Source organism: Ursus maritimus, unplaced genomic scaffold, assembly GCF_017311325.1.
Source record: "Ursus maritimus isolate PB19 unplaced genomic scaffold, ASM1731132v1 scaffold_2, whole genome shotgun sequence".
Taxonomy (NCBI): Eukaryota; Metazoa; Chordata; class Mammalia; order Carnivora; family Ursidae; genus Ursus; species Ursus maritimus.
The window spans coordinates 9177402-9188523 of record NW_024424452.1 but is presented as its reverse complement, the minus strand read 5'-3'; the positions used below and the strand labels follow the sequence as shown (position 1 = coordinate 9188523).

The following is an 11122-nucleotide window of genomic DNA, read 5'->3' as shown; positions in this document are numbered from 1 at the left end:
CCCCCCCCCCCGCCCCACAGCCACAGGGTTAGGACCAACTGGGGCACACGAGGGGAGGGGAGCGCAAAGCCATGTGTCAACAAGCCTCCTGCCAGGCATCAGCCAGGGCACAGGAAGGCAGCCCCCACCCCCGTCTTTGCTCTGCCCCCTCCTCTCGGCTGGCCCAGCCCCGGGGGAAGCTGCCCCGGATTCACACAGACACTCCAGCTGCTGCCCGGCACCTCGGCTTACACCCCTGAGCAGCCTTCCAGCTGCGTGGGGCCGGGGCTCCCTGGGCCGGGCTCATTCCCTCCTCTCGCCAGCCTGGAGGAGGACTTCATCACGTGGCGAGAGCAGTTCTGGCCGGCCGTGTGCGAGCACTTTGGGGTGGAAGCCACTGGAGAAGAGTCCAGGTGAGTGTGTGCCCGCGGACTGGGCAGGGGCCGAGTAACCCCCCAGGGTGGGAGAGCTGGCCCGGTGCAGTACCGGTGGGGACAGCAGGAGAAGCTGGTAGCTCAGTCATAGAGCATGGGGGTCCCAGGCCCTGGCACTTGGGCTCTGCCTGGAAGTGCTGGGCAGCAGGGGGGCTTCCTTGTCTTCTCACAGAATGGCCCCGAAGCCTGCAGCTTGCCAGGCCACCCCAGCCCTCCCCACCTCCGTGTCCGCTCCCTCTCCTTCCCACCACCTCTGGACCCTCCCCATGGCAGGCACTGTGTCAGTCCTGTCCCTGAGGCAGCCTCCTCCCTCTCTCAGGCCCCTCCCCGCCTCACCCTGTCTCCCCTTTCCAGCATTCGCCAGTATGAGCTTGTGGTCCACACAGACCTAGACCCAGCCAAGGTGTACGCGGGAGAGATGGGCCGTCTGAAGAGCTATGAGAACCAGAAACCGTGAGTAGAGAGCACGCGTGGGGCCTGGGGCCCTGGGCACGCTGAGCAGCTGGCAGTCCTGTGCCCCGCAGGCCCATCCTGTGGGGCCTCCTTATCTCCACCATTGTCTCGGAGCAGGCAGGGGTGGGGGCACCCACGAATTCATCCCCACCGTGCAGGAGGGCATAATGCCCAGAGCAGAGAGGCAGAGGCTGCCCCACCCCCCTCCCAGTGGTCCCTTGGGCTAGGGCACCATGGCTGGTAGACTGGCACGGGGGTCCCTTAGCACTTCCTGGACCAGGACACCGTGAGTCTGGCTGTGGGTCTAGGTTAACTTGGGCAGAAGGGCTCATTTTCCTTAAAACCCACCTCAGCTTTGGCCTTTTTGTCCAAAATCAGTGTTTCTCTTTTGGACCTGACTAGCCTTACCCATGGGTGCCGCCCGGACCCCTGGAACCGCCCAGGAAAAGTCCCTCTGGTATCCCCAGGATTTAAGACCAGCAGCCCTGATTTAAGAGGAAACTGCATGTTTCAGCGACTGTGCAGAGTAAAACCGTCTGGGGCGTGTGGGGTGAAGGAGCTCTGCTCCACAGTCACGGGGGGGCCCAGGCACCCTCGGTCTTGGGGAGCCTTCTTCAAGGGGGCCTCGTTCTCCTGTGCACTCAGCCCACAAACAGGTAGCATGTGGAGAGTGTCCCCGGTTTTAGGGGCCAGCCTCTGTCTCCTTATCTGTAAATGGGGAATTGAGAGCCTAGCTCTGCCCATTTTGGGGGGTTGTTGGGGGCACTGCCTTGGTTCAGGCTGGGAGAACCTTTTACATAATTGGAATGCCTTCCTGGGCCCTTGGAGGTCGGCTCTAAGATTACCTGTGTTCTGTGAAACCCAAAGGGTCCCTTGGGGGCAGGGAGATTCAGAGTGAAGACCCAGCCAATCACTGAGCTGCTCTCTTCCCCACCCAGCCCCTTCGATGCCAAGAATCCGTTCTTGGCTGCGGTCACCACCAACCGGAAGCTAAACCAGGGAACGGAGCGCCACCTCATGCACCTGGAATTAGACATCTCAGACTCCAAACTCAGGTGCCGCAGCCGCCCCCTCCCCCAGCCCACTCAGGGCCTCCGGGCCGCCTTCCCCCAGACCCCTCCTGAGCCTCACGTTCCCCTCGACCCCCCAGGTATGAATCTGGGGACCATGTGGCCGTTTACCCAGCCAATGACTCTACCCTGGTCAGCCAGCTCGGCGAGATCCTGGGTGCCGACCTGGACGTCGTCATGTCCCTGAACAATCTCGATGGTGAGTCCCGGAATCCAGGGTGCCCCCCAGACCAGGCCCGAGCCCCCACGGTTCCAGGGGCTGGAGCAGCCCCGCCGGTCAGCGGCCACTGACCCCAGGTCCTCCCCTCTCCCCACAGAGGAGTCCAACAAGAAGCACCCCTTCCCCTGCCCTACCTCCTACCGCACGGCCCTCACCTACTACCTGGACATCACCAACCCGCCTCGCACCAACGTGCTCTACGAGCTGGCCCAGTACGCCTCCGAGCCCTCGGAGCAGGAGCAGCTGCGCAAAATGGCCTCCTCCTCGGGCGAGGGCAAGGTAGGCCCGTCCCTCCCGCCGCCGGCACCCGGGGGGCCGCCCCCTCGCCCATCCCCCGGACCCCGCCTCACCCCGCTTGGCTCTTCCCCAGGAGCTGTACCTGAGCTGGGTGGTGGAGGCCCGGAGGCACATCCTGGCCATCCTGCAGGACTACCCGTCCCTGCGGCCCCCCATCGACCACCTGTGCGAGCTGCTGCCCCGGCTGCAGGCCCGCTACTACTCCATCGCCTCGTCCTCCAAGGTGCGGCGGGGCTTGGGGAAGGCGCAGCTGCGGGGGCCCGGGCCGGAGCCAGGCAGGACGGCTGATGGGAAGGGGCTTCTGAGGAGCTGTGGGGACCGTGAAGGGCGGGAAGGGCCCCGGGGGGGCCCCCAGTGCGGAGACAGTCAGGCAGAGGGGGCCGGAGGGAAGGGGCCTCGGCGTGCGCTCACCCCGCCCGCCCCTGCCAGGTCCACCCCAACTCCGTGCACATCTGTGCCGTGGCCGTGGAGTACGAGACCAAGTCGGGCCGCGTCAACAAGGGCGTGGCCACCAGCTGGCTGCGGGCCAAGGAGCCCGCGGGGGAGAACGGCCGCCGGGCGCTGGTGCCCATGTTCGTGCGCAAGTCCCAGTTCCGCCTGCCCTTCAAGGCCACCACGCCGGTCATCATGGTGGGCCCCGGCACCGGCGTGGCCCCCTTCATCGGCTTCATCCAGGAGCGCGCCTGGCTGCGGCAGCAGGGTGAGCGCGTGGGCCCGGGCGGGTCCCGCGGGGTGGGGCGCGCCTGCCAGGCCCCGGCTCACCCCTGCCCGCCGCCCCCACAGGCAAGGAGGTGGGGGAGACGCTGCTGTACTACGGCTGCCGCCGCTCGGACGAGGACTACCTGTACCGCGAGGAGCTGGCCGCCTTCCACCGGGACGGCTCCCTCACCCAGCTCAACGTGGCCTTCTCGCGGGAGCAGCCCCACAAGGTGAGGCCGAGGGCCGGCCTTGGGGCGGGGGCGGGGCTGGGACTCCGCCGGGGCGGCCCCCCTCCTCACAGTGCCGCCCGCCCCCAGGTCTACGTGCAGCACTTACTGAAGAGGGACAAGGAGCACCTGTGGCAGCTGATCCACGAGGGCGGCGCCCACATCTACGTCTGCGGGTGAGTGTGGGCGGAGGAGGGGGAGGGACGAGGCCCGCTCGTGGGGGGTCCCTTTTGCCCAGCGCCCCCTCCTTCCTGCCCCAGGGATGCTCGGAACATGGCGAGGGACGTGCAGAACACCTTCTATGACATCGTGGCCGACGGGGGGGCCCTGGAGCACGCCCAGGCGGTGGATTACATCAAGAAGCTGATGACCAAGGGCCGCTATTCCCTGGACGTGTGGAGCTAGGGGCCCCTGGCGCTGCCTAGCTCTGCCCCTCGGGCCCCTACAGACTTGCTTCCCCCAGTAATCACTTTCCTCCCCCCGGGAGGCAGGCCCAGGGACAGACTGGTCCAGGCCCAAGGCGCACACTCTGGCGCAGCGGGCTGGGCACACGGGGTCAAGGGTGTGTATTTTGTGAACACTCGGGCCCTCGGGGGCTGTACAGAAGGGGCTCTTCTCAGCTGAGCTGGGCCCCAACTCCCTCCACGTTATTTTCAATGACTGTAAATAATTTTAAATAATCTCTGGTCCTTGGAATAAAGTTCTGTTTTCTGTATTTGACTGCTAGTGCTTGAGTAGGTCTGGGGTCTCCCCCTGGGTCTACTTAACTCAGAGCCCCAAGAAGCCATGCGGTGGTGGCACCGAGGCCCCCGCCTGACCCTTCGGAGAGCACACACCTTAAGCCGCCTCTCTGCCACTCTTCCTTTATTCAGGCTGCTGGCCCTCAGCTCCCTGCAGGCCTAGGGTCCAGTCCGCCTCTCCAGCGTCACCTTCAGGGCCCACAGAGCCCACAACACCCCAGGGAGAGCAAAAGAGACCCTCCCGGAGGAGGGGAGCCCCCTACTCCCTCAACACAGGGGACAAAAGCCCCTGTCAGGCCAGGGGGGCCTTAGGGAGCCAGGTGGGCAGGGGGACACGGCGGGCGGGCCCAGACTCATTCTTTCTTGCTCCCACGCCTGCCTTAGGGAGCCAGGTGGGCAGGGGGACACGGCGGGCGGGCCCAGACTCATTCTTTCTTGCTCCCACGCCTGCCTTAGGGAGCCAGGTGGGCAGGGGGACACGGCGGGCGGGCCCAGACTCATTCTTTCTTGCTCCCACGCCTTTGACTGTGGAATTTCTGGTGCACAACCCGCAGGGTAGTGAAGAAGTTGCCAAGGAAGAGGAGGAGGAAGGGGAAGCCGCACATGAGCACCTGGGGGAAGAAGAAGGGTCAGGACGGGGCCGGGCGCCGGCCCTCGCAGTGTGTCACCCCCTCCCCCGCCCCAGGGTCCCAGGCTCACCTGCCACTCCTTGCACTCGGGGTCCCGGGCCAGGTTGAACAAGGTCAACGCGTTAAAAAGCTGCCAGAACTAGGAGGGATGGAGGGTTTCAAACAGAAGCCAGTGCCCACGAGAGCCCACGGCCAGCACTGGGGATGCCGGGCTGGACGCACGGGGCACAGACACAACTTACGTGTCCAAAGAAAAGGAAGGGCAGCAGGAAGGTGAGGCCCCGCCACATCCAGGACTGGAAGCCCTCTGCGGGGAGAAAGGGGCGGACACGGTCTCTCAGCCCCACGTGGTCAGGAAAGGACAGGCCCTTCCAGGCCCCCCGCAGGATTCCCGATAGGGAGGCCGTGCCCGACTCACCCACAGTGAGGTCCATGGTGTGCCTCTCGCCCAAGGCCCGCAGGCGGTACAGACAGCCGCTCTGGTAGTAGTACTGCAGGAACTGCACGAAGCCTGGGGGTGGGGGCAGCAGAACGGACGGGGCTGGAGCTCAAAGTCCTCACCCCCCTCCCCGTGGGGGGTTCCCCAGAGGAGCGCGCCCTCTGAGACACTCACTCTGGTACATGGAGAAGGACAAGAACTGGTTCCGGAACTTCTGGTACATGAGGCCATCAGGCCTGAGGCAGAAAGCAACAGGAAGAGGAAGGAGTTCAGGGATAGCCCCTCTCTCTGCCCCATGCTCCCCCCACCCAGCCCCCCAGGCCCTGGGAGCCAAACTCACCACGTCAGCATGACTCCCGACAAGAAGGTGGAAACGTAATGATGGAAAACCCACCAGCCTTTGATCCTGTATTGGGAAGCCGCGGTCACTCCTGTTCCCTCGGCCCCAAGGATCGAAACTCGGGGACAGGGAGCCAGGCTAGGGTGGGAGGCAGCTGGACTCCGATCCCGGGCCAGCCCCTCAGAGCCCCGCGGCCCCCCCCCCACCTCCCCCCAGCACCCCCGGGTAGCTCCAGTGCCCCCTCCCCCCGGGAGCCCACCGGGAGCCGTTGTTGATGAGAATGCTCTCCCGGATGGTCAGCGTGCAGTAGTACCAGACCAGCAGGAAGTTGAAGGCGGCGTCCGTCACCCTGCGGAGGGCACAGAGGGTGGGTGCCGGCGGCGGCCAGGAGCGGGCTGCGGCCCGCGCGGCAGGACACCCACCTGGAGTTGAGGAGGAAGCGGCAGGTGAAGGAGATGAGGATGAGGATGATGGTGAGGTAGAGCTTGAACTTCTCATACTCGTCCTTGTAGGCAAACCTGGGTAGGCACACACTCGTGGCACAGGCTGGGGCGCCGCGGGGCCCACCCTCGCCGCGGCCCGGAGCGAGCGTCCTGCTCCGGACGCGCTTCGGCAGGTGGCTCGGGGCTGAGCCAGGGAAGCGGGGGCAGGACGGGAAGGACCCGGGAGGGTGGAGAGCAGGGTTGGGACCCAGCCCACGACAACGAATTACTTAGCCTGCTTGCTCAGGAGTGTCACGTTGACATTGCCCAGAACCAGGCTCAGGTACAACCTAGGGCAGGGGGGCACCAGGTAAGGAGAAGCCCCCACTGAGCAGAAAGCCAGTGGCACCGCCACCCCCACCCGGCCTTCCCACGGCAGCAACTTGGGGTTCTGACCTGCGGGGTGCTGCAGGCCAGCTCCACAGGAGGGAAACTCTGGGGTGCAACCTTTCTGCCTGCTCCCCAGGCCTGCTCCGGGGTAAACACACACCCCCCCCGGAGCTCCCCACCTCAGAGCCTCCAGAGCAGCTGGGCTCTCCTGCCCCATGGAAGCCATGACCACAGCTCCCATTGCCCGTGTGGGCCTAGGCGGGACCCAATGCCTGTGTGCATGCCCACGCCCTGCCACCTACCCCCGCCCCCGGTTCCCGCTAGCTCCGAGAACCTTCGGCCCTGAGTCCGCCGCAGCACCCCGCACCATGGCCACCCCAGGGTCCCCTCCCAGCCAGGAAGGGCTCCCTCAGAAACTCTGCTTGCACTCTGACCCTGAGTGCCCAGCTTCCCAAGCTGGTTTCACCAGGCGGACCCTGGCCCCCACTGAGGCTTCCAGGCCCCTCTGATCCTGGTCTCCTTTCCCGAGCCAGCCAAGTCCCCAGGCCCCCCTTCCACGTCAGCCACTTTCTGGTCAACCCCACCACCCCCAGACTCTTGCCACCGTCACTCCCACCAACAGAGCTTGTCTGGCCCTTCTCTGCCAAAGGAACCCCAAGAGGTGACCAAGTCGCACGTGTGCACGACACAGCGTACCCACACACGAGCTCTTGCTCAAGCTCGGGCCATAGGCAAGGGCTCAGAGTGGTTAAGGGACTTGCCCCAGGCCGCGAAGAGACGATGGGGTGCAGTGGGCACTTGGACCGGGCCATCTCTCAGCGTCGCCACCGGCTCCCTACACCATCCCTACACAGCCTCTGGCCGTGTTAAGCCCTCCCTCCCAGCTGACATCTCCGGGGGGCCCCCTCCTCACCCGCTCTAAACCCCACAAGTGAGAAGGGCCCATGCCCCGCCCTTCCCAGCTCCCCAGGGGTTTCCCTTTGCTGGCTCTGTGCTCTCGGCAGGGAGACGTGCTCCAGTCTCCCCTGGGTGCCAGGTAACACAGACCCCCCCAAGCACAAGCCTCCCCCCCCACCCCCACGAGTTCCACTTGCTGGTTTCGCCTCCTGCTCACAGCCGAGCTTTTGAAGAGCTGCCTACACTCGCCTGCCCCCCAGCTCTCTGTCCCCCCATGAGCAACTTCCACCTCCACCACCCTGCAGAGTGCTGGTCTCCCTGACTTCCAGGAGACACTGCCCCTTCTCTATGGCTCTTGACCCCCCGGGCTGTCTGATCTGAGGCTACCAGCCGCTCCTTCCCCTCATCGCCCTCGGGGACATGCTCCTTCCCAGCCGCCTTGCTGCCCCAGGCCTCCGCTGGATGACTTTTACTCACCCTAGGGCTGTGCACCAGGCCCTGCCATTCCCCTCGGTGACCGTGGCTGGGCCCAAGGCCAGCTCCCGGAGCCTGGCTTCCCCTCTGGCCTCATCACCACCTCCCACCCTGAGCTATGGCCACATGCGCTGTTTCCAGCCTCCCATGCCTGCCAGGCTCACTCCTTGACCCTCCACGCTTTCCCTGACCTCCAAGCTGGGCGAGGCGCCCCTCACTGTGCTCCTCCACTCCCTGTCCTTCCGCCACAAGACACCTGTCTCCGTGAGCTGTCACCGTCGCTCCAGCTGTCTCCCCAGAGTAGGGCTGTGCCTGACTGCTCAGCCCACAGGGGGTCCAGGGATCATCTGCTGGCCAAGTGACCGAGCAGAGGAGACCACGCTTCAGGCTTCTCTCCCAGGAGCGCCTGGGAACTGAGCTTAGGTGGACGGGGGTCTTACCCATTCTTCTTGGGCAAATAGGCCTCCATATCGAAGAAGAGACCCTGGCGCTCCTTGATCTGGTTCTCCAGCTCCTGGGCAGCCTCCTTGGCCCCCCACTGAAGGGAGGGTTTGCATCTGTAGGTGGGGCCACGGAAGCCAGAGTCAGCGCAGGGGTCCCCCCAGGTATGACACCTGACACCTGCGGGGCAGGAGGGGAGAAGCCATGCCCTGGGACGCTCAGCAGTTAGTGCCTGCTCTCCACCCGCCCCAGATCTGACAGCCAGCCCCAGCCCTAGGCCCGGGGCTACTGGAGGCTTGGGGAGTCGTGGGGGGGGGGAGGGTCCTAACTTCTTCAGGACAAGAGCCAACTCCTGCAGCTGCTTCTTCTGCCGAGCGATGGAGCTGGTACAACTGTTCTGCAGCTTGGTCAGCTCCTCCAGCTTCACGCGGTACAGCCGGTGGGTCTCCTGGGGATCGGGCAGGAGGCCAGAGTGAGCCGGAGCCTGCTGGGCAGAGGGGGGAGGCACGGACTCCCCCCGGGGCTCCTTGGGAGGGTCTGAGCAGGAAAACGAGGCAGCCAGCCGAGGGGACTCCCTGAGGTTGCCTTCTCCCCCAGGCTGGCCAGGAGATGGGGCTCCCCCTGCAAGCCCAGAAGCCCTCACAGCACCCCTGTCCCAGAAACAGACCAACTCCCAGAAGCTTTGCTTCATCTCAGCCCACCTACTAGCTGTCCCCACCCCTCTCTGCCCCACCCTGAGTTTGGAATCCAGGCACAAGGGTCTACCTCCTGGACCAGTCAGGCTGCCCAAGGCCACTCTGGGTCTCTCAGATCCTCCTGCCTACCCAGCCTGCTAGAGCAGGGGGGCCTGGGGTTGTCCAAGAAGCCTGCTGCTCTGGCACTCCCAGCATCTGCCTCCCAGGTTAAAGGTCATCAGGCTTCACCCTTAGAACTCCTGCTGTTAAGACCAGTCCTTTTACCCCTCCCCCAGCACCTTTGGCCCAAAGCTTCCCAGAGCACTTTGCCCTGGTGGGTGAGTTTCCAGAAGAGCAGCCTGGAGACAACAAGGGGCAGTGTGAGGAAGGTCAGGCAGGGATGGCCAGGCTGGGAAAGTAGGTCTGCCAGGAGAGACAAAGGCATGACCAAGTACGCAGCTGGCCCAGGCTCTACCCTTTCCAGGTCTTGTTTCTCATGCCCTAAAGGGGCCACCACACCCTCTTCAAAACCCAACATGGGCCACATCTGCCTGCCACTACCAAACACTTTCTCCCGTCTAGAGACCAGCAGTCTTCTCGCCTGCTGGCCTCCCCACAGAACGGCACAATGGTCCACACAAGCCAGATCCAGACGATTCCTCGCATAGCTCCCCAGCGGTATCAGAAAGGTTCCAATCCCGTCCAGGCCCACGAAGTCCCTGCAGGGTCTAGCCCACCCGCTTCTCCCCTCACTCTCCTTCCAGCAGCCACATAACCCTGCCTTCGTGGGCGCTGTCCTTCACCCTGGACGGGCCCCGCCCCCATCCAGGGACTTCACCTAAACACCACTTCCCCTGCCTGGGCCGGGCCGCCTCCCGGGCCGCTCCCCCGCCGGGCCGCTCCCCGGCTGCACTCAGCCCAGACCCCCCAGCGCTGCCCTAGTGCGGGGACCGCGCGGCGCCCCCGGCATGTTTGCTGAGTGACTGACCCAAGGTTGGGCCCGGCGGGCTTTGATTCAGGCGGCGACTCCCCTGGGAGTTGACGGGGCAGGGGTCGGGGCCTCTTTCCGAGACCCCCCCCGCCCCGCGCGCACAAGGCCCCAGGTCCGCCAGGCTCAGTGGGTTTCCGCAGGGGTCGCAGAGGCCGCGCGGGCGATGGGGGCTGCCGCGAGACACTCCTTTGAGGCCGAGGGGAAGGTCCAGCTAGGACCACCAGGACCCGGGGCCTCACCGCCCTCCGGAGCGACGCCAGGGTCCCCGATCCCTGACCCCGAACCCCCCACTGCCTGACCCATGGCGGCCCGACCCTTGACCTCGAGCCAGAGAGACGTGGCTCAGGGTCAATGGGCGCCCGCACTAGCACTCACCTGGATGCTCTGGAAGTCCTGCTGCAGCTCCTCCCAGTCCCGCAGGCAGTCCCCCAGCGGGCCCGGGGCCGGAGGATGCATGGCTGCCGGGCCACGCGCGGGACAAGCAGAGTCAAGGACCGCGCCGCAACCCCGGCCCGCCCGAGGCGCCTCCGCCGCCTCCGCCGCCGCCGCCCCCGTCCGCTTCCGGGCTCGCGCAGCCACCACCACCAATGGGAAAAGGCCTGGATCCGCTAGCGTGCTAGCCCCGTCCCCCATCTGAGCCAATCCGGGCCCTGGGCGGGGCCGAGGCGGGGCCAAGTGCGGCAGGGGCGCTCTCTCCGCGGCGCTCGGCGGGCCTGGGGCTGGTGCGGCGGTGCTTCCCGGCTGGGGCTCCGCCGGTCGGGCCAACTGCGCGGTAGGGCCCACAGAGCTCCGGCCCGTCATGCTGGCAGTAAACCCAGGCCCACGGAGGTGACCCCTGCCTCGAACATTCTCGTCCTTGGGAAAGCTGCGCCTCTGCAGGGAGAGGATTCGGAGCCTCTTTTCTTGGATGGATTTTTACAGCGGCCACTTTACCGTCTCCCTGCCTCCAGGCTCACCGCTACTGTTCTTTCACAGCCACCAGACTGCCAGTCCTAATGCACAAGCCTAATCCCCACCATGTACCCGACGGAAACTTTCCAGTGGCTCTACCCTTCCCACCAGGAGGTCCCTAACCCACAGAGTCACTGCCTGCAGCCTTCCCAATCTCTCTGTTCCACCTCCTATCCTAACAGATCCCAAGCCTACGCTGACCAGAAAGCCTTTATCGTTAGAGCAAAACCCCACTCCTTGAGGGCTTGGGCTTCCGTTAGCGGGAGGGGGAACTCCACCCTCCTGCAAAGAGTCCTGGGAGGTGAGATGGCCTTCACCTCTATGTCCCTCCCCAGCAGCACGCAGGTGGCAGGGA

At 65.3% G+C, this 11122-nt stretch overlaps 2 protein-coding genes across 5 annotated transcripts in view; one reads left to right on the top strand and one right to left on the bottom strand.

The window, feature by feature from the left end:
- Positions 1 to 4094, top strand: part of LOC103670214 (NADPH--cytochrome P450 reductase) — a 58312-nt gene extending 54218 nt beyond the window's left edge. For all 4 annotated transcript variants that reach the window (XM_040634913.1, XM_040634911.1, XM_040634914.1 and 1 more), the window contains exons 7-16: positions 303 to 392; positions 768 to 866; positions 1805 to 1921; positions 2017 to 2135; positions 2254 to 2435; positions 2527 to 2676; positions 2883 to 3153; positions 3237 to 3382; positions 3470 to 3555; positions 3640 to 4094. In XM_040634913.1, coding sequence (XP_040490847.1) covers positions 303 to 392; positions 768 to 866; positions 1805 to 1921; positions 2017 to 2135; positions 2254 to 2435; positions 2527 to 2676; positions 2883 to 3153; positions 3237 to 3382; positions 3470 to 3555; positions 3640 to 3784 — 1405 coding nt within the window. In that variant the 3' untranslated portion in view covers positions 3785 to 4094. The remainder of the gene's footprint in view (positions 1 to 302; positions 393 to 767; positions 867 to 1804; positions 1922 to 2016; positions 2136 to 2253; positions 2436 to 2526; positions 2677 to 2882; positions 3154 to 3236; positions 3383 to 3469; positions 3556 to 3639) is intronic.
- Positions 4095 to 4228: 134 nt separating this feature from the next.
- On the bottom strand, positions 4229 to 10378 carry TMEM120A (transmembrane protein 120A). Its single transcript, XM_040634915.1, has 13 exons — positions 10192 to 10378; positions 8481 to 8599; positions 8151 to 8267; positions 6240 to 6299; positions 5950 to 6045; positions 5787 to 5876; positions 5528 to 5593; positions 5362 to 5423; positions 5167 to 5259; positions 4991 to 5055; positions 4819 to 4887; positions 4639 to 4730; positions 4229 to 4566 (listed from the first exon to the last, which is right to left on the bottom strand). Exons 1-13 carry the CDS (start codon positions 10270 to 10272, stop codon positions 4545 to 4547), a joined length of 1032 nt encoding a protein of 343 aa, XP_040490849.1. The 5' UTR covers positions 10273 to 10378; the 3' UTR covers positions 4229 to 4544.
- Between the last annotated feature and the right edge of the window lie 744 nt (positions 10379 to 11122).